The 25,803-nt window shown below is 35.3% G+C and overlaps 1 protein-coding gene and 2 long non-coding RNA genes across 4 annotated transcripts; 1 reads left to right on the top strand and 2 right to left on the bottom strand.

The window, feature by feature from the left end:
- PPP1R3A (protein phosphatase 1 regulatory subunit 3A) lies at positions 1 to 25,380 on the bottom strand. Of its 2 annotated transcripts, none has more exons than XM_081800224.1 (2): positions 24,558 to 25,380; positions 1 to 631 (listed from the first exon to the last, which is right to left on the bottom strand). In XM_081800224.1, exons 1-2 carry the CDS (start codon positions 25,343 to 25,345, stop codon positions 586 to 588), a joined length of 834 nt encoding a protein of 277 aa, XP_081656350.1. In that variant the 5' UTR covers positions 25,346 to 25,380; the 3' UTR covers positions 1 to 585. The 2 variants fall into 2 exon arrangements, with proteins under 2 accessions (XP_081656350.1, XP_081656351.1); XM_081800225.1 differs by lacking the exon at positions 1 to 631 and adding an exon at positions 17,607 to 18,933.
- LOC115939663 (uncharacterized) lies at positions 628 to 5,105 on the top strand. The gene is made up of 3 exons (XR_014139185.1): positions 628 to 932; positions 2,198 to 2,317; positions 4,681 to 5,105. It is a non-coding gene; the product is annotated as an uncharacterized LOC115939663 (long non-coding RNA).
- On the bottom strand, positions 9,411 to 11,160 carry LOC145716501 (uncharacterized). Its single transcript, XR_014139184.1, has 2 exons — positions 10,462 to 11,160; positions 9,411 to 10,246 (listed from the first exon to the last, which is right to left on the bottom strand). It is a non-coding gene; the product is annotated as an uncharacterized LOC145716501 (long non-coding RNA).
- Positions 25,381 to 25,803: the final 423 nt, after the last annotated feature.

The following is a 25,803-nucleotide window of genomic DNA, read 5'->3' as shown; positions in this document are numbered from 1 at the left end:
TTTAGTAAAAGTAACCTTTTATTGAAAAGTGTCCTCTCCAAATACAGTGTGCACGGAATGTTAATCCACACTTTCTTTTATTTATTCAGTGTCGAGATTTAGGCACCATGTTAATATTACCACATTACTGCAGTTTCTGTGCATGTGACACTTCTGCTTTTGGAGTTAATTTTAACACTGTTGAAATGTAGTCATTTTTGTATAAGTAATGATATGATTTTCCTAAGGTCCTATAATGCCATTGTGCTTAAAAGCTCATATGTCTCTTAAAATATGAGTAAAACCTCTCAGAGACCTGTTCCACACAATCCGAGTCTGATGTGATGGAATTACCCAACCAGTCCGGGTAAATGTCAGGATTGGGTTGCAGGCAGCAAAAGTGTAACTCTGTTCCAAGAGCAATAAAAAAGTTGGCATAAAAAAGGATCATTTCCAAAGTGGTCATGACTTGTATTTGTGTCTCCCTAACACTGCTGCAAGATGCTCGGCATTGCTCAGAGAACACCATACTTGGAATTCTTGGGCACCACCTTTCACTCAGAGAAACAGCTAAAAAATGCATAAATGTTGAACTCCTCAAACAGTTCAGCCTGTCCTCTTTGGTCTCATTTTGTTTCCTCTATCCTCCTCCCTTAAAGAAAGAAAGGAAAATAAATGGAGAGCTTTTAAATTAGAAAAAATAGGCACCTCTTTGAGATTTTTTTTTAAGACACTTAAAAAGAGTACATCAACATTGGCATTGGCACTGACAAATGGCTACTCCTAGAAATACTGAAAAGGCTTTCCTGGGATAATAATTACATATTGTATACTATTTTCATAATTTTATGGTGATATTTTCCTAAAAATTCACTTTCTAGTATTCTGACTTTTTTTTTAGCCACTTCTGAATTGGCGGATGGGGGAAAGCAAAAGCTTGTACTTAACGAGAGGTAATGTTGAAAATACATTAACTACTAGAGCTTAATATCTGTCCCTTTGGTGTTACAATACCAGTAGTCTTCTCTTGATCCGGAGTAAAACCGAAAACAGCAGTGAAATATTTGATCAAAAGACAGAATTAAGGAGATAAATTTCTAATTGTGAGCGGAAGTATCTAAGGAAAAAAGATTTAAAGGCATGATGCAGAAGGAATTTAGATTGAAAAGACAAATTATATTCAGTTCCTTGATGATAAAGAAAGGACAATAAAATGAAGACAGCTCTGCATTATTAACAGGGATTGAAAGAAGCAAGAAATAATCTCAAAGAGAAAACATCAACATTTTTAAATGGCTTTATATTCCCTTCAATCCTGAATCTGGAGACTAATAACTAATATGGTAAGGAATATGGTTTTTGTGGGCATCACATTCCTTATCTTCGAAGTAAAGGCTCTGGATTAGATTAGGGATATCAAATGCAATACCCTCATGCTGGCCTCTCTCTCTAGCACCTATGGCAAGGACTGATAACAGATCAAGGGATTTCCTTGCTGAGACCAGATTCAACTCAATGAACCTTCTCCACACAGCCAGGCAGCCACTACCCATCAACCCTTTTATTGCTCAAATTGGAATGAACTTGCTCTTCTCAGTTTTGCTATTAAATAACATGCCTTCCAGTTTTAGAGTTCTATATTTATATAACTAATAGGAGTATTTATGAATATAATTTTGAAATATTTTATTTGGAAATTTCTTAAACTATTAAAAAAATAAAAATGCTAGCAGAATCAGTAGAAATAGCTACTAACTCAAAATTTCAACACAGTCAAAAATAAACTCTTGGTAAAAATCTTATGGTCAGCATTATCAGTTCAAATTGATAGAAATCCTACCTGCACAGTTTGTGAGCTAATCTTATATTATTTGTAGTAAAGATTACAGAATCATTTACTTCCACATCATTTTACTTATGTCCATGTAAAACTTTTCAAATAACAGAACATTACATATATCACAACTGGTTGGATAAACAAATGTATTGGATAATACCTATCATATAGGCTCATTTATTACTTATAAAATGTAATCATAAACCATGGCAAACCACAAGACCCTTGAGTAAACTCTAGTGAACAGCTCAAGCATTCAAGAAACTAAGCACATGCCACGACATTAGGGACCAGATGGTTTTATTGAGTCATTTTCCTGTTTTCCATAAAGCTGATTTACTACATTCTTAAAAATCTTTTCTATTTCTATTTCTCAATTAGAGCATTGCCCATTGCCTCGGTGCTTGATCTTGAGAACGTACTGAAAACAATTGTACTATGCCTTCTCAATACAGGAAATTTCAATAACTGAAAAACATACCTTTGTTGAAGAATCCTTTGGTAAGTTTCTTTTCCAAAGTTTCTTCATTTCATAACTTGGTTGCCTACTAAGGATTGCCCATTCAAATCTGCCTTGCCATGTCAAAGTGCTGGGTGCTATTTTTTCTGCTCACCTCACCTCACAGGAATCAGGACAAAAAAAAAAAGACTGTTTAGATTTAGTTCTGTGATTGAATCTGGGCAACATGTGCATTTTGTGGCAATGTGTATTTTCTCAAGAGGTACTACATTGTGAGCATCTAGGGAAGAATTAAGTAGCCTCTTGGAGGTCCATGTGTGAACCAAAAATTGTAGGTTGCTTTGGGAGGAGATAGAATTATAAGCAGAATCCATGAATTTTAAGTAAAGAAGACTTATAGGTAAACCTGGCTCAAGGAATGACTCTGCCACAACCTGCCAGTTATATTCCATTGAGAGAGAAATGTGATTGTTTTTAAGCAATGAGTACTGGAAAAACTAAAGAATACACATCAGAGGGATATCAGAAAAAGTTCTTAAACTTATTGGCCCAAAGGCCTTATTTTACTTGAGTTCTTAAAGGAAGTAATTGTCACCCATGGAGTAGGTGGGTGACAAGAAACGAGTGATTGTTCAGCTGAGAGTCCTGCTACTTCCAAAGTCGGACATCCTTATTCTCCAGAGTTCCCCTGCAAAGCGACTAAGAGTTTTATACCATCTCCGTCTTCCAAAAATTATCAGAGTATTGTCGTGTGTATTTTTTCCCTAAGGATACTAAGTTGCAGGCATTCTTTTTTTCATAACGATGTTGATTTATCTGTGGTTGTGTAAAAAGTCACTATCGCAGAGTCATGACTATTGAGCCAGCTAATTGAAATTACAGAAACTCTGATTAAACATGCTTTCTTTGTGGAATCTACGTGTAAGTATTGCTAAGCTATTTGGTTTGTTAAATACTGAGCATACATACAAGCTCTTTAGCATTTGTGTTACTTATTGTTTTGAAACTGTTTTAAGAAAAAGTAATTTAAAATGTAAATTGATATATCCAGTGTATGTTTGGAAGGGTTAGGAGGCAGAGTCAACACAAAGGAGCATGAGACTTCCAGACTTTGAAATCAAATCATTCAAGAAGTGGCACCTCTCAGAAGGAATTGTTGCCAAATGGAGGGTGACAGGTATGAGGTCAGAGTACCAACCTGTAGCTGCTCATCTGAGCATCTTTGCCCTCAATTTTCTCAAAATAGCAATGTTTACAAGTGGTTGTTCATTTGTTATTTTTTTTTATGGGGAACAAAGTGCTAAGAAACTTCTCCAACTTTTTCCCCCAGTTCTACCCATTCCTGTCTCCTGACAAAGGATCTCAAGCATGTGTCAATACTCTTTCCTTCATCTGGAAAGTAAATCAGGCGAGATGGTGTGTAATTCAGTAGAAATACTGGAAGAACAATTCTTCAGTATTTTTTATAGGAGATCATAGATTTTATGTTTGTAAAAAAGCACCAGATATCTTAAATAGAGTAATTGGGACCAACTTGCCAAAGCAAGTTAGAAAAGTTAAAATTGTGCCTTCCTGCGACTACCTTGAATTGTTAAATTTAAAAGTTATAAAGTAATTTTTTAGCTCATTTCTTTATTGCTATGAAATTAATATATGTCTGCTATTTCCTCTTTATTTTTAATTTTTTATACTATCAGCTACTGCTTTGGTTTTAATGAGTGTTTATGATATGAAATCTGTTCTAATTCATTTCCATGTTCAAGCAATTCAGTTTCACAAACATATTTCCAAACTAGCTATTATACTTACGCTAATCACAGCATGAATTGATATATCAGGGAAAAGAGAAATATGGTAAATTGGGTTGGATGATTTATGTTAAAATCCAAATAAGAACCCTATTATCCAACTGGATTTGTATTTAACTGCATTTGAGAAATTTTCTAGGCAGAGGAGTAAGACTTAAAGCATTATTTCTGAATTTAATGCTTTTGTGAACTTACGTCACACATTAAAATCATCTTAATGCACCTTTTTGTCAATTCTTCACAATAGTGTTACAAAGGGAAGGGAAAAGAGGATACATTTAAAAAGCAAATGAAAAAGAACTCAATGGGAGCCTATTAGGCTACCTGTTGATAAGCATGTAAGAGAGTCATTAATATGCGGCTCATTGACATGATAGGCCATAATGACTCCTCCAGGGACAGTTCAGTCTATTGTGTCAGAGACTAGTTAGGGATTCATTAACACGAAGACTCATGACTTCTTAATATGCAAATTATTAATGCAATGCATTGAGGCATCCCTCACAAATGTCCTCATTTTGCATTACATGTCTTCTTTGCCACCCTTTACCCACACCTTTTGTGAACTGTTTTCTTTTTTCCATCCTCTGTTGCAGATCTCTTCACAAAAGATGCCATACTCCTGTGGAATCTACCACTTCACATTCAAAGACCTCCTCCCCTTCAGCCCACCTTTCTGGGATTTATTGCAGGTCCACATATACAAACCCCTTGAACATTTTGAATAAATCAGTAAAAATTCAGCATAAAATCTGATTTGATATATTTCTCCAATGTCAAATTGGTTTTTGGCTAAAGTCAGGGCAATGTGAACAAAGTGGTTGTTTTTAAGAAATGAGACTCTGAAACATTAATACTATCATTTATACTGAAGGTGGGAAGGGAAAGAGAAACAGAGAGCTGAGAAAAGCCCAAGAAAGAAGACACAAGAAAAAAAAGTTTAATTAAACCAAGTAGGAAGAGTAAGTATTCATACCAATGTAATACATTAAATGAAGAAATGGATTTAAACCACTCAATGTCTGGCATACAGCAAGCAATCAATAAGTATTAGCTGTTATTATTATGTTGGCATTTTGCACTCTGCACAAAGACAAAGTTAATATCCACATTTCCTATTGAAACAATAAGAAAAATGTTATTGAGTGAAAGTTGTTCCATCTATAAATTAACATACCATAATGAGGGAATCAAACATATTCTTTATTCCTACAACAGAATTAGCTACAGCCGTCATGGAGAGGTAAGAGGTACTCAGGCATCCTTTGAAACTTATCCAGATTTCATGTATAGAAACTATGTTTTAATATACCCTTTCATGTGGGACTTTATATACTACCTATATTCATTTTTCTTGCCACTCTATTATTCTAACCTTGTCTAAAACACAATACCTTCTCTGCTAAACTTCAGGAGAAACAGACTCTATTTCTAATTTCCATTAGCCCTCAACTCTGCAGTAGGTCTACAGAAGTCTATTTATCATAAAATTCATATCTCCATACAAAATCAGTAACATTTTTTAAAGCTAACAGCTTTATCGAATTATAATATATATGCCATAAAATTCACCCACTTTAAGTGTACAATACAATAATTTTTAGCATATTTAGTATATTTTCAGAATCGTGCAGCCATCACCAAAAACTAACCTTAAAACATTTCCAGTACCCCAAAAAGAAACCTCATGTCCTTTAGAATCACTCTTCATTTCTCAACCCCAGCCTTAGAGACACTAATCTTCCTGTCTCTATATATTTGCCTAATTTGGACATTTTATACAAGTGGAATTATGCAGTATGTGTCCTTTCATGTCTGGCTTCTTTCACAGAGCATAATGTTTTGAGGCTCATCGATGTTGTAGCATGTATCAGTACTTTCTTTTTATTGCTTAATAGTATTCCATTATATAGATATAACACACTTTGTTTATTCATTCACCAGTTGTTGGGCATTTGGATTTTTCCACCTTTTGGTACTTGTGGATAGTACTTCTATAAACATTTACATTTGTGTGGGCATATGTTTTCATTTCCCTTGGGTAGAAACCTAGATGTGAAATTGCTGGGCTATGGTCATTCCATATTTCACATATTAAGAAACTGTCATACTATTTTCCTATAAAGTGGCTGCACCATTTTATAATCCCACCACTAGTGCATGAAGGTTTTAATTTCAAGTCCTCACCAACATTTATTACCTCTTATTGATCATAATAATTCTAGTGGGTGTGAAGTGATACCTTATTGTGGTTTTTGCATTCCTAATGATGTTGAGTATTGTTTTATGTGCTTATAGGTCATTAAAATAGCTTCTTTAGAGAATATCTATTCAGATGCTTAGCTTATTTTATTTTATTTTTTTTAAAGATTTTATTTATTTATTTGAGAGAGAGAATGAGAGAGAGAGAGAGCACATGAAAGGGGGGAGGGTCAGGGGGAGAAGCAGACTCCCTGCTGAGCAGGGAGCCCGATGCGGGACTCGATCCTGGGACTCCAGGATCATGACCTGAGCCCAAGGCAGTCACTTAACCAACTGAGCCACCCAGGCGCCCGCTTAGCTTATTTTAAAATTGAGTTCTTCTAGATATAAGTCACTTACTGGATATATGATTTTCTCCACTATGTGGGTTGTCTTTTTTTTTTAAGACTTCATTTATTTATTTGAGAGAAAGAGTGAGCACAACAGGGGGAGGGGCAGAGGGAGAAGGACAAGCGGATTCCCTGCTGAGCAGGGAGCCCTGCACAGGGCTTGATCCCAGGACCCCGCGATCATGACCTGCACTGAAGTCAGATGCTTAACAGACTGAGCCATCCAGGTGCCCCCTACATAGACTTTGTTTGATTGAATCTCTTTAAATAGGAGACAATATTTTTAACATAAATAATCTTTATTAATATAATTATCACAAGCAGCTAAATATACTTCACATTCTTCTAATGTTAATTTCAATACTAAATGCTAGAAAACATTCAACAGTTATTGGTCCTACCCAGGTTCTAGACTGAAGTAGATGTAAGCAGATTCAGAAATGCTGCAAATGAACACGTAGATTCAAGGAAAGAAGTCCAACTGATTTAGGAAGCTCACGGTACAAACATGCTATTTTCTCTGGAGCCTACAGCTAGAAGAGATAGAATAAGCAGGGAGGAGCTCATCAGTGCCAAGATGACTCTCCCAGTTGAAGACCTTTAGATCCCTGATTAAATAGAGCAAAGTTTATTACCAGGAAATCCTAAGTAGATGAAATGAGAAGGGCTCAGTAAGATAAAACTATGGTTGGAGATCAGTACAAGAGCAATATGGTACTTGGGAAGGACTAGTTGAGAACCAGATATGAACCAAAAGGCAAGGAGCCTTTTGACTGAAGACGTTGGGCCACAGACGGGGTTGCAGAAGGAGTTTGGGATAAGAGCCAAATTCTGCTGAGACTCAGCTACATTGCCAAAGATGAAGATCTCTGCCATAGTCTTAAGGCAACAGCAGACTCTGCAGTCAACACTCTGAAGAATACTTTTATCAGGTGGGCTTAAAGGACCCAGTCCTTCTATTGGACATCATACTAATTCAGAATAATGTTAGACAAAACTCAGTGTGTATTCATTCAACAAATATTTAATATTTGCTAGGCATTATACTAGAAGTTAAACCATGAGCACAAGCCAAGATTAAACAAGCTCTGCCTTCATAAAGTTTACAGTCTAAAGAAAGATAAATACAAACCAGCAGTTTAAAAATCACAACTGTACCATTCACGAATGGGGAAGCATGGGGCCCTACAGAAAAAAATACTAGGAACACTATCCCAAACTCAATGAAGGCAGTAGCATCTGGCACATATGTGGGCTTGTAAAGAGACATCAGATTGGAAGGAGGTCAGATCCTGCAATCTGATTGCAGATCATATTTAAAAGTGTGATTTTCTGAATCCTAAAATATACATTTTTTTCAAGAAGGAAAACTGTTTTAAAAGAAAACTCTTAAAAGTTGACTTCATCCTAAATGGCAATTAACTTGATCCTTAGTGTTCCTGCTCTTGCTTAACCCTCTCACCATACCTGCAAAAGCATTATTTCATTTAGATTGACTGATTTTCTTTTTGTTTAAATAGTATTACTCCTTTGGTACTTATTGAGACTAAATGATTTCCAATTTTTTTTAATAATTGTAATTCAGAACACCTGTGTTTAGATCTTTTGTTTACACCGGTTATTCCCAATCCTGGGGCACATCAGAATCACCTGGGGAGATTTTTAAACAATACCTATGCCTGAGCCCTGCCCCAGACCAGTTCAGTTAGTCTTTGCAGTAGGGCCTGTGTATGGGTCTCTTATTTTTCCCTTCCCTGTGTGCAGCCAAGCTTGAAAAACGCCGGTTTACGCTACTATTCCACACTGGCTTCTACTCTACAAAGGTATGGTCAGTGTGAAATTAAGTCCTCTAGTAAAAATACTCTGCTATTAAGAGTTTCCATGGGGTGGGGAGAGAAGGTATACATAATCAAATGGGCTAGCATTAATGTAAATTTTATTTTATTTATTTATTTATTTAAGATTTTATTTATTTATTCATGAGAGACAGAGAGAGAGAGAGAGGCAGAGGGAGAAGCAGGCTCCCAAGGAGCAGAGAGCCCGATGCGGGACTCGATCCCAGGACCCTGGGATCATGACCTGAGCCGAAGGCAGACGCTTAACCATCTGAGCCACCCAGGCGCCCTAAATTTTATACAAATTGTACTTCTGCTACTGTTAAGTCTATAAAACAATTTTCATTTATCATGGAGATTACTCACCCATACTTCAGTGCATTTAAATTTACTTTTTTTTTTTTAACTGAAAAGAAACCTACGTGCTATTTAGGGTAAAAGACATTCATCGTTTCTACTTTCACAGCTATATTGCTCATTATAAAACTGCTAGTTTTTGTAAGAATTTAGACCTGAACTAGTAAAACGTTTTCCGGTTGTACTATGTGGCAAATTGTCCAAATAATTATTGCAAATGCAAACACCATAAAGTGTATTGCCAAGGACACTAGTAGGTTAGATCCTATAAAAGAAACAATTAGAGTCTTGAGGTAAAAATAATAGAAATGAGATGACAGTTATTGAAAAAGGTAGAACTTGCAATATAATAGTTTAAACATAAGTTTGTGGATAATGCTGGTATTTTAATGTGTTTGGAGTTTATCATGTATAAGAGAATGTTTCATATAAAAATACCACAACCACATATATTCTGGTCTTCTTTTTTCCTGATTTGGTGTGTAAGTGAGGGCACTTGCAAGATTGCACTTGCTATCTTTGAGGATCAGCATTTTACAACAGTTTGCTTCATTAATATGTATATAGTGTTGATTTTATGAAAAAAATTTCTTTTTACATGTCTCAATTTACATAAGCTTATTCCATATGTATAATACTATGATCAGGATACCTATATAATGTTCCTACTCTTGCTTATTCTGCAGATTGCAGATTGCAGAAATCTATAGTCAGGATAATCACAATAGTGGAAAACAAAAATAATGATAGATAAAATTATTTAGTACTTTTTAACTCCAATAACTCAAATGTTGAATTCCTTCTTTGATTAACTGTAGCTCAGCTCCAACACGGTGCACCAGTGGAAAAGATGGACCTAGAAAGATAGGAATGAGACTCTGAGAAGCCAGAGAGCAGCCAGAGAAAGGAGAAAGGGATCCTAAAGAGGTCTGGTGTCAAAGAGAAACTGTTTCTGTGCCTTTCCTGCATGAGACCCTGTGGCTAGGTAGTGACTGGTATGCCCAAGAATCTATAGGAGGCATAAGGAGCATGAGCACCTAATGCAAACAGAGGGGAAAGGTCCATCACTTGAAATTGCTTCAAGTATTGCCCTTGTGGCTTTGTTCATCATGGAACCCTGTTCCCCCAGATTTCTTCATGACTGACTCTCTTCACGTCTCTGATCAGCTGTCATTTTCTCAGTGATGTACAATCTTTACTCCTCCTTCTTCTGTGGTATTGCATTTTATACTCTCAATTGCATTTACCATTTTCTAACATAACTTATTTATTTTTTATGTTAACTACTTATTAGTTTTCCCTTCCATTAGAATTTCATCTAACCAAGGAAAGAGATTGTCATTTTTTCACTAATGTATCTCCAGTGTTTAGAACAGTACCTGGCACAGGGCGCCTGGGTGGCTCAGTTGGTTAAGCGACTGCCTTCGGCTCAGGTCATGATCCTGGAGTCCCGGGATAGAGTCCCGCATCGGGCTCCCTGCGCGGCGGGGAGTCTGCTTCTCCCTCTGACCCTCCCCCCTCTCATGTGCTCTCTCTCTCATTCTCTCTCTCTCAAATAAATAAAATCTTTAAAAAAAAAAAAAAAGAACAGTACCTGGCACATAGTATGTGCTCAATAACCATGGTTGAATGCATGAAGACCCTTTATTCTTTTCTCCAGTCACTTGTGGTTTTTGTTTGTTTATTCTCCATCAGTGCACAAGCTAAAGGACACAGTAAGAACTTTGCTACTGGTATCTTGATGATTTTTTTCTTTCAAGTCAACTAAGACACATACTCTCTCAATCTTGAGGTCACTGGTATTAGAAGGAACCATACTAGTGTAATTTCCATATACCCATCCACAAGGATAAACATTGAGATGCCTGGACTAATCTTTCTCACTAAGTTAAAACATAAACCTTAGATTTTAAAGGAAGAATTTGGATCAACTAATTACAAAAAGAAATTTTCCCTGAGCACAACTAGAGCAGTAAGATGAATCACCCATGAAATAGGTATAGGAATACCTAAAAATGCGTGCCATCATACATATCTGCTTTTTATATTAAAGGTGACCTCTAGCAAAATTAAATAACTAATATTGGTAATGAGAAAACGATAAAACCTGTATTTAACCATTCCAAATACAGAAAGAGACAGTAAGTAAAAAATGGTTAAAAACATAGAAAAGGTTTTTAAACATGAGACTCCCAAAACACAAGCAGAAGTATGATGGTATTCCTAAGTACCATAAGCAGTTTTTCAAGGCAATAAAGAATCTTTCATAAAACATGATTAGTGGAAAGCATGTTAGGAGAGAAACATTGGGGAAATTATGCTCAACACTTATAATTACATCAATCTCATTTCTTATAGTTAGCAACCTAGTTCATACTTTTCATTAATTTACTCTGAATACTTTCTGAATTAATATAACTAAAATACTACTCTATCCTTGAACAGGGAGACTAAAGTTCAAATTGTCAGCCTAGCCAGAGTGTACAGTTCTTTTCCAGCTTTTTTTTATTGTTTTATTTTTTTTATGTTATGTTAGTCACCATACAGTACATCATTAGTTTTTGATGTAGTGTTCCATGAGTCATTGTTTCCATATAACACCAAGTGCTCCATGCAATACGTGTCCTCCTTAATACCCGCCACCAACTTTATTTTTCAAGTTTGACTTCCACAATTCCATCCATTCTAGGCAATCTAATTGACTAACAAAATCCCCAGGTTGTCCTTTGCACTGCCATTTCCACACATATTTTTTACTCTCTGTAATGCTCCCCTGCTTCTTCTCCACCTACCCAAGTTTTACCATTTCAAGGTCAAGTTCAGTTCCTCTCTGATGCTCTTCCTAATGAGGGCAGCCTGCATAATAGTCCTTTCTTGAATGCCTATTGCTCTGTATCTCCTGTGATTTCCTCTGAGTATGTGTTATTCCATTTGGCACACATTACGTTGATAGCTAACTTTTCATGTATATAAATATTATTCCTTAACCAAATTCATGCTTGAAGATAGAAGCTACCTAGGAGTGTTCTACGTAAAATAAGAACTCTATTATTTCTTTATGAATAAGTGTCTTATCGAGGCATTGTGGTTCAGAGCCATAGGAGATTAAAGAATTTAAATCACAAACCCAGTTTCTTCTATTAAATATTTTCTGGATTTGATCAAATAAATCCCTTTGCCTAAATCTCTTCTTATGTCAAATGGGGCTGGTGTTGCTTACTACAATGTACAAAGGTGATCTAATGGGAAATAACTTTGTATCACTTAAGAAATGATGATAGATTTAAAACACATATTCCTTAAGCTTATATAATTAGAAATTTCTAAATAAAAGAGCAAGGTAACTTATTAAAGTAGTAAATATCATAGAATTAAAGTTGTCAATAAGGTATAGTCCATACATGACATGAAAGTCCTGCCTAGTTTTGTAGCCAAGTTCTAGTTAATGTTACAGCCTTAGATACAAAATTAGACGAATGAAAGGAATTTCATACCATAAGTGGTCAAGGAATTCCCTAGGAATTGGAGAAATACACACACACACACACACAATTGACCTTTATAATCATGCCAACATAATTTTGAAAAGGATTTCTAAAAAATTAATTTCCTTAGAGGTTACAATTCATCACAGACAAGAGTATATTTTATTGTACTAAAAAAAATAACCCCCCCAATTTCTCAACAGCTAAGCCTTACCCAGAAAATGTTTAATTCAGTCTCATAAATAACATTTCAGTGGAACCCATCTCCACTTGTATATTGAAAGTTAATTGGAAAACAATAAATTTAAATGGTAAAACTTTAATTTCCAGCCAACTTCATTTAAAAACTTCATAGAAAGTAAAGAAAAATAAAAATAAAAAAAAATTTACAAATGCTATGCATTACCTACCTTTTTTTTACTTGGGTTGTGACCTTAGATTTTACATAATAAAGTTCTATAGGATATTAGGAAAATTATAGTAAAACTCTTAATGAAAACTATGAGATGTTAGTTGAGGGTGGTAATGTAAGAACTAATTCCTATATCAGTAAAGGGGAGCATATTATTTTTGCCAATAATAAAAATATAATTATATATGCTAATTTCCTAAAACATGTTGGTTTCCCAATTCTTACTGCCATAAAAAGAAAAATAATATAATTTTTAAAGTTTAAAATTTTTTAAAAAATTGAATCATTGTAATGTCTGATGACGGTACTACTTCAGTTTGAGTTTAACATTTTCACAAGGTACTTTAAATGTATTTTATATTCTGCAAAATCAGTAATTACCTGTGAACTAGAAAGTTACCATTACTTAAAGCTTTCAAAAGTTAAAGCTCTTGCCTATAAGAATCAATGCAACTGGACCCCTCTGTTATATAGTTTTAAAACACATGTATACAAGAATATGGGAAGTCTTCATATTCTTCCTGCAACTCTTCTTTAAATCTAAAATTATATCCAAAAAAATTGTACATGCTATTCAGTAGAGTGTAGCAGATCCATCACACTTCCTTTTTGTTAAGTTTTAAGGTTAAACATGTAGACACATTGCATTACTCCTCTTAAATACTTTCGTTTTTTGGTTTCCTGTAGGGGAAGACCAGGCATGCAATCCCAAGACAGAGGTGACAGTACTGTATGACTTAATAAAGTTTAGGTTTAGGTACACAGGAGGAATCTGGTAGAGGCAAAAGGCCCAGTCAAGGGAAGACATTAAGGTAAAGAAAAGCAGATAGGACAGAAGGCGGGCCGAGAATCCACAGGTGTCAGAATCAGGGAACATCATATGAGCACTACTACGAATATTGGCCGTGATCCTGGCCCTGGCAAGAAGGAAGAATGAATGACTCTGTTCTGATCAGTAGACACACAATATCTGCCTTTGGTCTTTCATTATTCAGCCTGTTAGATTTTTCTGGTTCTGGTCCCACTGGTCTGGACTGTGGTATGAAGAAAGCCAAAGGCTAACCCGTGAGTATTTATTTTATTTGAGATGTTAAGATTATTTGACATTACTTCAAAGTAATATTATGATGACTCCATGAATCAGCTCTTTAGAAGACTTAGGATAGAAGGAAAGACAATAATGAGAGTATCCCATAGTAGGCATGTTAATTTATTTCTCAATTTGATCTCTTATTGATACCTTGATAACTGAAAGTAACCATCTAAATTTAGATTGTCTATAAGACTGTATAATGGTTAATTTGTTCATTTCTATATTTAATTTTAAGTCGATTTAGGTAACAAATACGTGGTTATTGCAGGGACAAATTTCCTTTTTATCTGTTGTTTTTATGATCTATAAATATAGTCTTTCTATATTTTATCCTATTTTTAATTTTTAAATTAATTTTTATTTTTGATCCAATGAACAATCATTACCTCAGGGCCATAGAATATAATATGGGTATAGAATTAATAAGAACCAGCAAAAGAGAAATCAGTTATTATTTTGAAGTTTTTTATTTACATCGCAGGGATGATGACTATGATTTTAAACAAAACATAGAATAAAGGAAGAAGAGTTAGGATATGAGTAAATATGTAACTTTGGTGTGAGACATTAAGGGAATTAATTTGCCACCTGGATATCCAGATGGAGATGTTCAGAAGGCATGTGATTTTTAAAGACTGTGAAAACAATGAAAATACTCATCATTAAAAGTGTAACAAGTATAATTCATTCTTCAATTATTCAGAAGGTGCTTTTGGATTTTACTAGGCCTCGGGGTTATCAATGAGAAAGCCAGTTGCCTTTATTATTAATTTTAAGAGCTTTTTCTATGCAAATCCTTTTATTAGTTACAGTGGGGAATAATGTTTAGACAAATACATCATTCCTGGCCTCAAGGAACTTGCAGTCCAGTTAGGAAGATGACACACACATAGGTTTTTTAAAGTGCAGGGAAAGGCCATCATTATAAATGGCACCTTTGTAAACATTTTGACTAAACAGATACAGAGGGCCCTATGATGGAAGTCCTCTTCCTTCCAGACATACAAATATCTGAAAAACAGGAAGTCTTTTGTTAAATGTTAATTTCTTTGCCTATAGATAAATTACATCAGATGCAAACACAGCAAACAGCAACCCTTTCATTTAAGGAAAGCTGTTTTATTTTATACCCTTGAAATAACTACTCCATGAAAAAATATTGCCAGAATTATTTTAATTTAAAGGAAGAATAACAAAGCAATATAAGGGCAAAAGCAATCCCATAATATGGATAAATCAGGAATAGGACTAGGAGTCCTGTTGAACTACATGAGTTTAATGAGATTTGTAAACAAATGTCTTGAATGTCCCTATAACTAGCATTGTCTAAAAACTTAACTTGGTTTGCCAAAGTTAGCTTTAAATGAGCTATTACTAATACAGACAATAGAAAATATTAGAAAACATATGAACTATCTGAAGAATGCCTTTATTATATGTATAACACACATACACACAAACAAGATAAGGTTTAACTAAAAAGCTCATATATACGGATGTGTGTGTGTAGTTTTTCCACACAAAAAGGCAATGCATTAAGAATAATTCAAATATAGATGGGCAGTATTACTTAACTGCTCCCTATGTTCAATTTACTAAATAAATTATGAACTGGATTGGCTGTCCCAGTTCTCTGCACATATTCCTTGATTAGAACAAATAGCTTTGGTTAAAACTGTACACACACACACACACACACACACACACACACGTTCAAGAAATTTAACATCTATTCGGGTGAATTCTGCTTGTCGCTATTGTATTAACCTTTCTACAAAACGATACACTTAGAACCAATTTAAGTTTCAGTTGGTCTATATTACATTTGATTTTTGCAAACCTATTTGAAATTTTTCAGTGTCTCATACAGTTACATTCTTGAGTGAAATTTTATTAAAAAATTAGATATCTAGAAAATAGAGTATATAGCTATTCGAAATTATTCATTATTTGTCTAAGAGCATTTCAAAAATTCTAACAGCCATCGTTTTAGGTAGAATTGAGAAATAAACCGAGTAATCTTCTGAAATATTTTGAATTCTCTTCCCTGGCACCCATAGGAAGTACAGTAATAACAACAATCCCTCCAGTACTCAGAACTCAAAGCTCATGATGGCAGGACTGGGAGAGCTCTTTAGCTAGCTTGCTGTTATTTCCTGCAGCCCCTGGAATGTTAGTGCCCATAGTGCACAGTCCTTGTAATAGTCATGTCATTCCCCTGTCAGAGAATCTAGTTGGGATGAGTTTTTTCTTCTCTGAATTTTGCATTAAAATACGACAAACTAGTTTATTAGTTTACTAGTTAGGACCTCAGGGCAAAAATCTAAAGTTATTAGGTTAGTTGACCTGAAAAATAGGAAACAATCACAGAAACAATACGATTCTGCTTAACTTTGTAAGGGTAGGGACGCCAACATTTAATTCAACTGAGAATCAGAGTAAACAAATGACAAGATTAAAGACATAGAACAATATGAATGGCTATATAAAAGACCTAGAATTCCTGATAGAATACATTACTGAAGAACACAATCTTTCCAGAAGATGATTCAGGAGAGAATATATAACCATTTGGCTTGGGTAGTTTTTAGAATAATTCTGCCTCAAAGCAAAAAATAGAATTAAATGGTCTTTTCTACAATATATGATTTATTGAAAATGATTCAGAAATCAAGTGTCGTATTAACACTGGAAACAATGATTCAACTTTATTTACACCAAACTCAATAGTCTTTTTTTTTTTTTTTTAAGATTTTATTTATTTATTTGACAGAGAGAGACATAGCGAGAGAGGGAACACAAGCAGGGGGAGTGGGAGAGGGAGAAGTAGGCTTCCCGCAGAGCAACAGGCCTGATGTGGGGCTCGATCCCAGGACCCTGGGATCATGACCTGAGCCGAAGGCAGGCGCTTAATGACTGAGCCGCCCAGGCGCCCCGAACTCAATAGTCTTATACACCTATTAGAATATTTGTGAAAATTACATTTTTTTTTTACTGCATCTGAATGTGATTTTTAAAATCTGTGTAATTTTTTCTATTGGCAAATACCCAGAAGATTTAAGTTATAACAATACATTATAAAATTATCTGTAAGTATTTATCCTCAAAAGGAGACATTATAAAATTATTTGTAAGTATTTATCCTCAAAAGGAGATACTAGTAAAATGTATTTTTCCCAGCTTCCTTTCATTATATGGCTTATGAAGCTGACATTTACCTGCACAAGTCTATGTGATTTGTAATTGTGTGAAGACATCCACAGTAATTTTTAAGAATGAGAATAAGCTTGGGGTTTTTCTTATAGTTAGAGTCTACTTGATTTGTATCATGGCTTAAATCTGTAAAACAAATCAGAATACCATCAGTGTTAAATGGGCTATAAAATCTGTTTCACATAATTAAGAAAAGAATCTACTATTTGGCATGCTTTACAAATATAAATTTGGGGGATATTTTGTCTTTTGGTAAGTAAAGGGGTGAGTAAAATTCAAATCCAGAGCCACACATAGGATAGTCATGGTCTTACGATGTTAGCATTTCATGTCTCTTTGTGACTCGAATAGCGTTTAAGTGCAGCACAGACAGACCATTTCAGACCCCCTCACTTGAGGAGGAAGGAGTGGTAAAATTACCTAAGACAGCTTTGTGTAATGTACAACTGATCTCTATCACCAAACGATGCCGTATAACAGTCCAATTTAGGGATTTCTATTTTGTCATAAAATCTTTAAATAGCAGGCTGATATAATTAAGCCTTCAAAACCAGTTATTACTTATATAATAGATAATAACACTACCATGCCGTTTACCCAAGTAAAACTATTAGAGACGCAGAATAAAAACCTGAAAAGATTCAAGACATGTGTTTTGAGGAGCTTTTTCTTTTTTTATATAGTGGTGGGGTACAGAGAACGCTTTAAAACAAAGGAATGGGGGCGCCTGCGTGGCTCAGTCGTTAAGCGTCTGCTCAGGTCATGATCCCAGGGTCCTGGGATTGAGCCCCACATCGGGCTCCCTGCTCAGCAGGAAACCTGCTTCTCCCTCTCCCACTCCCCCTGCTTGTGTTCCCTCTCTCGCTGTGTCTCTGTCAAATAAATAAATAAAATCTTCTTTAAAAAATTTAAAAAAATAAAGGAATGAGCAAAATGCAATGGTGTATAATTTATTTTCTTAGAGGAAAGAGTTATGTAAAATTCAACTTCACCTTCTAGGTATAAAGTGATGATAGGTGAAGTTGTGTGCAGCTATCTTATTTATTTAGTCCAAAAGAACTATTTTAAGAACTATTTCAAGAAGAAACATGTTGTAGTTTATTTTTTTAAAAAAGTAGTGTTCAACTTATGAACAGGCAATGTTCCAAATTTTTTTGTAACCCAGAAATTTCTGGAATTTGGGAATCATTTTCCCCTAGCAGCAATGGTATAAATACTTGTTTCTCTGGTTAGTGCCCCAAAGCTTATTGAATCTATAATACAACTAATTTTGAAACTTTTGTATTAGCCTGGGTCCTGGCAGCAGAAATGATAATAAGGAAATAAAGCATTCCTCCCTTAATCTTGAGCGTAGGACTAGCCATATAGAAGTTGTAAAAGCGATATTTATCACCAAAGTCATTTTGAGTATCTATGGAGGGTCATCAACTGGGACAGATCCTTATATATGTTAGCTAATGTAGTTCTCATAGCACCTCTGCCAAGTAGAAATTATTAACCCTATTTTGGCCTTTGTAAAAAGGGTACAAAATATAATTTATCCAAGTGTACACAATTAGTAATTAGACTGAAAGCCCAAATCTGCCCCACTTTAAAGGGTATGCTGTTTCCATTATGCTTCATTGTTTATGGAATCCACCTTTTCCGCTGAACACACACGCACACACACACGCACATGTGCACACACACACGTGCACACACACTCACACACGTATATAAAAACTTCAGGCATGGTTTCAAAGTGAAGTGTCAGAGCTTAGAAGATCTTTTAAGTCTATCAGGTCACTAAGCAGTCAGGCCCACCTCAGGGGTCTGCTCCTGAAGTCATTTCTCATTATTCCTGTTGGGGTTTTGATCTAAAAACTTAGAACAGGGACAAGAGTCACAATCAGCAAAATTGGAAAAAGTTGAAAAACTAAGTGTCCCAATTCATAATCTTTTTTTTTTTTTTCTTGCCTAGAGTTTTACTGGCTCAGAGTGCTTGGGCCCTGTAAGAATTTTTATAGGCTTGGGGCGCCTGGGTGGCTCAGTCATTAAGCGTCTGCCTTTGGCTCAGGTCGTGGTCCCAGGGTCCTGGGATCGAGCCCTGCATCGGGCTCCCTGCTCTGGAGAAGCCTGCTTCTCCCTCTCCCTCTGCTGCTCCCCCTGCTTGTGCTCTCTCTGTCTTTGTCCAATAAATAAATAAAATCTAAAAACAATATTAATAATTTTTACAGGCTTGCAGATGGGCTTCGGGTGGGAAGTTCAAGTTTGTGGAGATCCAGAGGATCCATGTTAAGAAATGGCATCCATAGTGATTCCCTTCAGCTAGAGCTTGAGAATGATGAGACCCTCTTGTTTCCCTTCTCTTAGAAAAGGTGACAAAACTACACCAGGGAGTCTGGGCTTCTAGGGGGATGGATTTACAGAAAACCAGGAAGCCACAAAGCCCTGGTAGATCTCCAAGGAACTAAGCTACTTGGCTCCTTGCTGTCAACCAGATGGCAGCTTCCAAACGGTCCTCTTGACGGGTCCTGTGCAGCTGTGTTTTATGTTTCCATATGGCCTTGCCAGAGCTCCCCCCCTTAAGCAGACCTGGCTTCCACAATTAGTACGGACTCACAACAAGTTAGTTATGGAATACATTAAGTCCTAAAGGCCTCATGGGGCTATTTACACCTCTTTGGACTATTTCCAGGATCCCAGATTATACTGTAAGTGTAAATTAAGGAAGTCTCACGATCCAATGCCTCTGACTGGAACATGCAACATTACCATATCTTCTGCTCCATTTTCCAGTGCTTTTCTTGGCCTCATTTTAACGATTTTATACCACCCTGAAAGGTAAACTCTGTAATCTTAAAATCATGCTTTAGAAAGTCTTTCTTTCTTTTCCCTTCTTGAATGTGCCTGATTCTATTTCTCATGCACAAAAATTGAAGACTGATCAATTTTTTCCTTTGGCATTGAAGTCTTTCAGGAATTTATTTGCATTCACCTGGCCAAGTTATAAATACCATCCAACACCTATATCACGCCATTTCTTTACTTAAAATAATAAATTGGTTTCACTTAATAAAATACAAAACCAGATGAAGTCAGTCTGTGTACCCAACGGTTGGGAACATACATTTAGCAGCTGGTGAGGGAAAAAAAGTTCACTCCCTTAGCCCATGCACAAGATCAGTTATAGATCACATATTTTAGAAAACCTGAAACATAATGTAAATGGTTCTTATTTTTTAAGCATGGCTTCCATTGTGTACCCAAAGAATTGGGGTTGATATTCTTTGTCGCTTTCTCTGTTCTCAGTCCCTGTGAGGACTTTTTCTTTGGGACCTCTCCTCATCTTCGCAGGGTCATGTTTCTTAGCCATGTTTCTCATGGATACTGGTGCCTAACAACACTCAGGTCCTTAATAAACACTTGTTGAATGAGTTTTGGAACCTGAACAAGGTAGACTATGATATCTGGAGAAATAATGCAAGTCCAAGAATCAGAAATTAATTAGCTGAACAAGGTTTGATAATGATGATGGCAATTATAGTTGGCTTTTGATGACTACTTTATATGTGCGCAGCACTGCACTTAAAGCTTTAAGAACATCTAATTTTACGTTAATTGAATTATCACAATGACAGGCATCATTACCCCTATTTTACAGATGAATAAACTGAGGTGCTGCGAAGTAAAGTAGTATGTCCACAGTCACAGAGCTATAAGTATATATTTTACTGGGATTAATATACAAGTCTGTTCAATGCCAAACTTCATGCCTTTTTTTACCCCTTCCCATCTGGTCCTCCATTTTATCATCTAGTAAATGTGGAATATTTAATAGTCATTAAGATAACCAGTTTTAAGATGTTTCAGATATAAGGTGACACACATCTCGGGAAAAGTTAGAATATAATTAGTTTTGCTTAATGATTAAAGTCCTGTAAGAGACCAAGAAGTGGCTCTCCAAAGCTGAAAACTTAGGAACCTTGGAAGGAAAGAGGAAGGAGATTTTTGGGCAGGTTGAGCCTTTGTAGGGTTTTTGAGATCCATCTAAAGCTAAAGTTAGCCCTGTCTTTTTACACTGGTTAACATTTACTGATAATTTACTATGTTCCAGATACTGTGCCAAAAATTTATATGTATTATTTCACAGAAATCTCAGCCAACCCTATAAGATAGTACTATTGTTATTCCCAAAACAGATGAGGAAACCAAGCTTAACTTGCCCAAAGTCACCTGCTAGCATGGTGGAGCTTGGACTCAAAGCCAGATATGTTTAACTCGGAAGCCCATAATTTTAACTGCTTCTGAATGCTATTTTTAGCTTATTTATCCATGTACATTTAAGGTAATTTATATGTGTCATTTATTTCTTTTGGTCATTTATTTTGAAATAAAGTCCATGGGATGAGGATCAGCAATCTGCTTAGTTTGTTTGCTAGCACATACAACTGTGCCATGTGTGTGGTGACACTTACCAAGTGTCTCCTGATGTGGGCCTTTTGGTGCAATTAAATACCTCTGGGTCACTCTCAGTCACATGTCTACAAGTAACAAACTCTGCTTTCCTCTCACTCTAGATATTCTTTCTGTCGAAGTGGATGGATTAACAAACATCAAAGAAAATGTAGAGATTTACAAATTCTGACCTGAAAATAATCTCCATAGAAAAAGCATAGTGTCTAGGGTGATTGACACAACAGAAATCCTACCTCACTAAGTGTATTCCCACAGTTGGTTCTGTACTTATTAGAAGGGATTATTGATGCTTTGGGAGATACAATCTCCAGGACACTGATAGCAAATTAACTTTGGTATTAAGAGGAATTCAAGTTAGAGGTTACTGTCTACGTTAGGACAGCTTATTTTCACTTTAACTCTGAGTTATATAACCCACTATTGTTAATTACTTGCATGTATGAAGCAAAAATCCACATAAATTTCTCTTCTGTATTTATCTGTTGGGAGAAGTGACCTCCAAATTAAGCTATGGAGGAAGTGTGGAAACATTCAAAAAAGACCCATTTAAATTATGTAACTCTTTGGAGGGAGAAGAATGTTTTAGAAGCTATCACTTTTTGATCAAATCAGTATTAGTTCACTTTTATTTTAGCCAAATACACATTTTGTAAAATAACACTAATAAGGTATGCTATTTTTCCCTAACTAAATTCTTCACAATGAAATCCAACTGCAATATTCATTTAGAAATTTGATAATGCTCTCTTGTGTGAGTTTTAGGAATATTTGAAACCCCATTGCATATAAATTATATCATGGAAAAGCTGTATAAATATTCTATTACGGCACATGCTGTTCTAAGAATCTGTCAGGATTTCCTTTATACACTCCATTTTGAGTGGTATATAAATCAGATATAAAAATTCACATTGGACTGAAACTCTGCACAAAAGGCCTCCTCCAGAGGCAAATGCTTTTTTCAAAATGTGGTTTGAATTATGTTGGTCATTTTTAAGTTATAGAAGTGCAGAAAATGTATTTGTGGTTTTGAAGGAGAGAGATTTTTTCCATTTTTATAACTCATTAGGAAACTTTACAGGCCTTTAGACCATTTTGTGGTTTAGTTCTTCTCAGGTTTTTCCCCAAAGCAATATTAAAACTTGAACAGTGTCCGCTCTGAATCCAATGATTACTGTTCTGAATACATATGTGTGTATGGATATATATAGTTATACATATCTTAGAGTAGGAGAATTTCCAATAATGTCATGAGTGGGGTAGAAGATTAGGCCTATCAGTGCCCATTTTTGTTCTTGGAATCAAGTCAACTTTGGCCTATCAAAGGAATCCCCTATTTTTACCAGTTCAGTATGTATTGCTTGTAATTTTAAAGCTGCATCTTTAACTTCAGAAAAATCCTCTGAGTTAAACACTACTTCTTCTATTAGCTCTTTGACAATAAGGCTATGACTTTTCTCAATTTTGCCTCTCTCTAACAAAGAGAACAAGTTGCAGCACGTTTAATAGATATTCACTGATGATCTCTTTTGTAAAGTATTTAATGTGTACGTTTGTGTATATGAATCAGTTTGTTAAATAGTATTGAGTTTATTTTGTCTATATAGCTAACATGTTCCTGAGTAATTTCATAAACATCTAAGTTACTATTTTAGCACATGTAGAGATTATGTTTATATTTTTCTCTTAATAGCATCAGTTAAAATCTGAGAAAGTTTTATTTGGACTAAGAAAGTTGGCAAAATTCACAAAGTTGAGTAAGCCAATCTTTCAAATGACTTTAAAGGATAATGAAAATAGAAATATTTTATATGATTGAATTGCTTCCACCTATGTTATATTTAGTTCATTAATGCATGAGACTAACACACTTAGTAGTTACTATTTACTGTCATATAATAGATCAAGGCATTAAAGCATAAAGAGGCTAAAATTTTTCCAATGTCATTCCTTATGTTTTTATTAAATTCCACTTAGAATCTCGGTGTCTTGATTCCTAATACAGTTCACTCTTCATCATATTACAGTATTTCTGGTGCAGTTGCTAGAATCTTAGGTCTAGTAACAGTTAGGATGGACCACCCAGAGGACAGTCCAACATTTGCCTGTGACTTGTGGAGCAATGTGGACTTTTCCACTAAGACACTTTGAGGAGCAGAAGTGATCTATCTCCTCCTGGATGTTTTATCTGCTAACCCGGTGTCATGGAAATTAGCCAACTCTACAATAGAGAGAGCTGAATGCAGTTTTCTTTCTTTCTTTTTTTTTTTATATTAACAGGAGAGCAGGGTTACTAATGAGGAATCATATCCCAAATCTCTAATCTGTGAAGCTGTACATACTTATTTCTATTTGGGTCATTTTTTTAAATTCTCCATTTGCTTTTACTAACTTATACTACTTCGTGTTCTATAATATTATATTTGGTTGTAACTATAAAATTTTGTGTGTAATTTATACATAACTCATATACTTTTGTCTTTCTCTTGGTTTGTCACTAAAGTCATAGCTCTTATGATTTACCTTAACATGTACTCCAAACAGCCCTATATGACTCAATCATTAAGAAATTTTGGGGGAAACCTATGAATATCTGAGTACTAAGAGCATTTTGAAACACAGTTTTATGTTAATCAGAAATGTTTTGAAGTATTGCATAGACATTTAAAACCCACTGAAAATAAACATACTATAAATGTCAAAATGAAGTGTTACATGTTAAGAATCCAGATTCCATGGTTTGAACTTAACAATTCGTAAGTCATTAGGCAAGCAATACGCACATTGTGCTCCCCTCCTCCCCCACCTACTAAATTATACCCATACTTTTCCTTGCATTTGGAGGAGTGATAACATGGTGCTATTATTTGAAGAGCACTGACCTTGTTAAAGCCTAGCACCATTGTTTTATATATGATGAACGGTATATTTTTAAACAGAATGGCTACTTCGTACAACACATGAAATAAAGAATGACATAAAAAGACTTTAAGATTATGAAGAGTAAAAAATGTAAGATAGATCCTCACCTTGATTTTACCTTTAAACAGCCTTTTATTTGTCTATTAGGAACTTCTTCCCGTGGTTTTACAGGCTCCGGCTCTTGTTCTTTCTTTTGACAAATCAGTATATAATTTGTGCCATTATTATTTGACCAAAATGTACCAACAGAAGTTTCATAACGTATACAAAACTCAACTTTACTGCCATCTTTTTGATAAGGGGGAACCAATAAAATCTTAAAGGAGAACTGGTCAGTTTCACCATCACATGAATTTGGGACATATTCTGCTAAAATGTCATAATGTGTCTGCCAGTCATCCAAGGACATTCTCACATATACTAACTTCTCAAAAGAAATATTCAAAACTCGAATAATGCCCTTCATACTTGTAGACCCAGGAGGATACTCAGTTGACTCCAGTATTGCTTTCTGTACTTGAAGTTGCTGCATAAGATCTTCTTTTGAAGAAGGCAAATCAAATAGTGGAGATAAAACATATTCTTCTGTGTGAAAAATGTCCTTCCTTAAGTCAAAACCGGTGGAAACACTTGGTAAATCCCAGCAATCAAATTCTTTGATAGACACAAGATTGAATCCAAAGGTGTCAGCGAATGAAACTCTTCTTGCACCTGAAGATGGAGTGTCCAGGTACATATCTTCAGAAGAATCAGAACCTCGTCTACTAGGTTGAGGCGAGAAGCCAGGTTTGAAAGTAGCTTTAACTTCCTCATCTTCAGAAAGAGAATCAGATAAATTAGGAACTTCCAAAAAGTTATCTTTGCTAATCTGACTAGGTTCTTCAGAAGGCTCCATTGGGCTCTCTGATATCAAATAAGGGAGGACTGTACAACTAGTAGAGGCTGATATTTGAGATACTGAGGCTTAAAATAAGTATTATGTTACAGTTGACATTGCAGAGAGGAGTCAGCTCTATAAATAGGTCCAATGGCGTGTAAACTATGCTAGCTTGCCTCCAAAGGCCTTTAATATGATAGCATCCATGTTACTCTCACCAGTATGTTTCAGATTTAACTGTTTTTAAATTTGCATGTGTTTATGAGCTGAGTTCCAAAAAGACATTTTAAATCATTTTTTGCTGTGTTGAAAAATCTGAAACTCTATTTAGAATTTAAAAAATTGTTTTAACCAGTTGATCTTAAAAATAAAAACATGGACGCCTTATTTTAAAGAAAATAAAAGTAGTATCCAATACTAACATGTAGTTTTGAGCTAAATCAATCCATTGGGCAGACAGGAGAAAAGAAGAACAT

The sequence above is a fragment of the Leptonychotes weddellii genome, chromosome 12 (assembly GCF_054177405.1).
Source record: "Leptonychotes weddellii isolate Sample4059 chromosome 12, ASM5417740v2, whole genome shotgun sequence".
NCBI lineage: Eukaryota > Metazoa > Chordata > Mammalia > Carnivora > Phocidae > Leptonychotes > Leptonychotes weddellii.
Note: the sequence above shows the minus strand (reverse complement) of the source record. Positions and strands in the feature narration are given on the sequence as shown.

What these genes read in the sequence shown, in the direction of transcription:
- PPP1R3A (XM_081800224.1), bottom strand. Translation starts at nt 25,345, where the DNA reads ATGGAGCCTTCTGAAGAACCTAGTCAGATTAGCAAAGATAACTTTTTG. An exon ending in TGTTTAAAGGTAAAATCAAG is followed by an intron (nt 632 to 24,557) that starts GTGAGGATCTAT and finishes TCTTTCTTTAAG; the next exon opens with GGAGGAGGATAGAGGAAACA.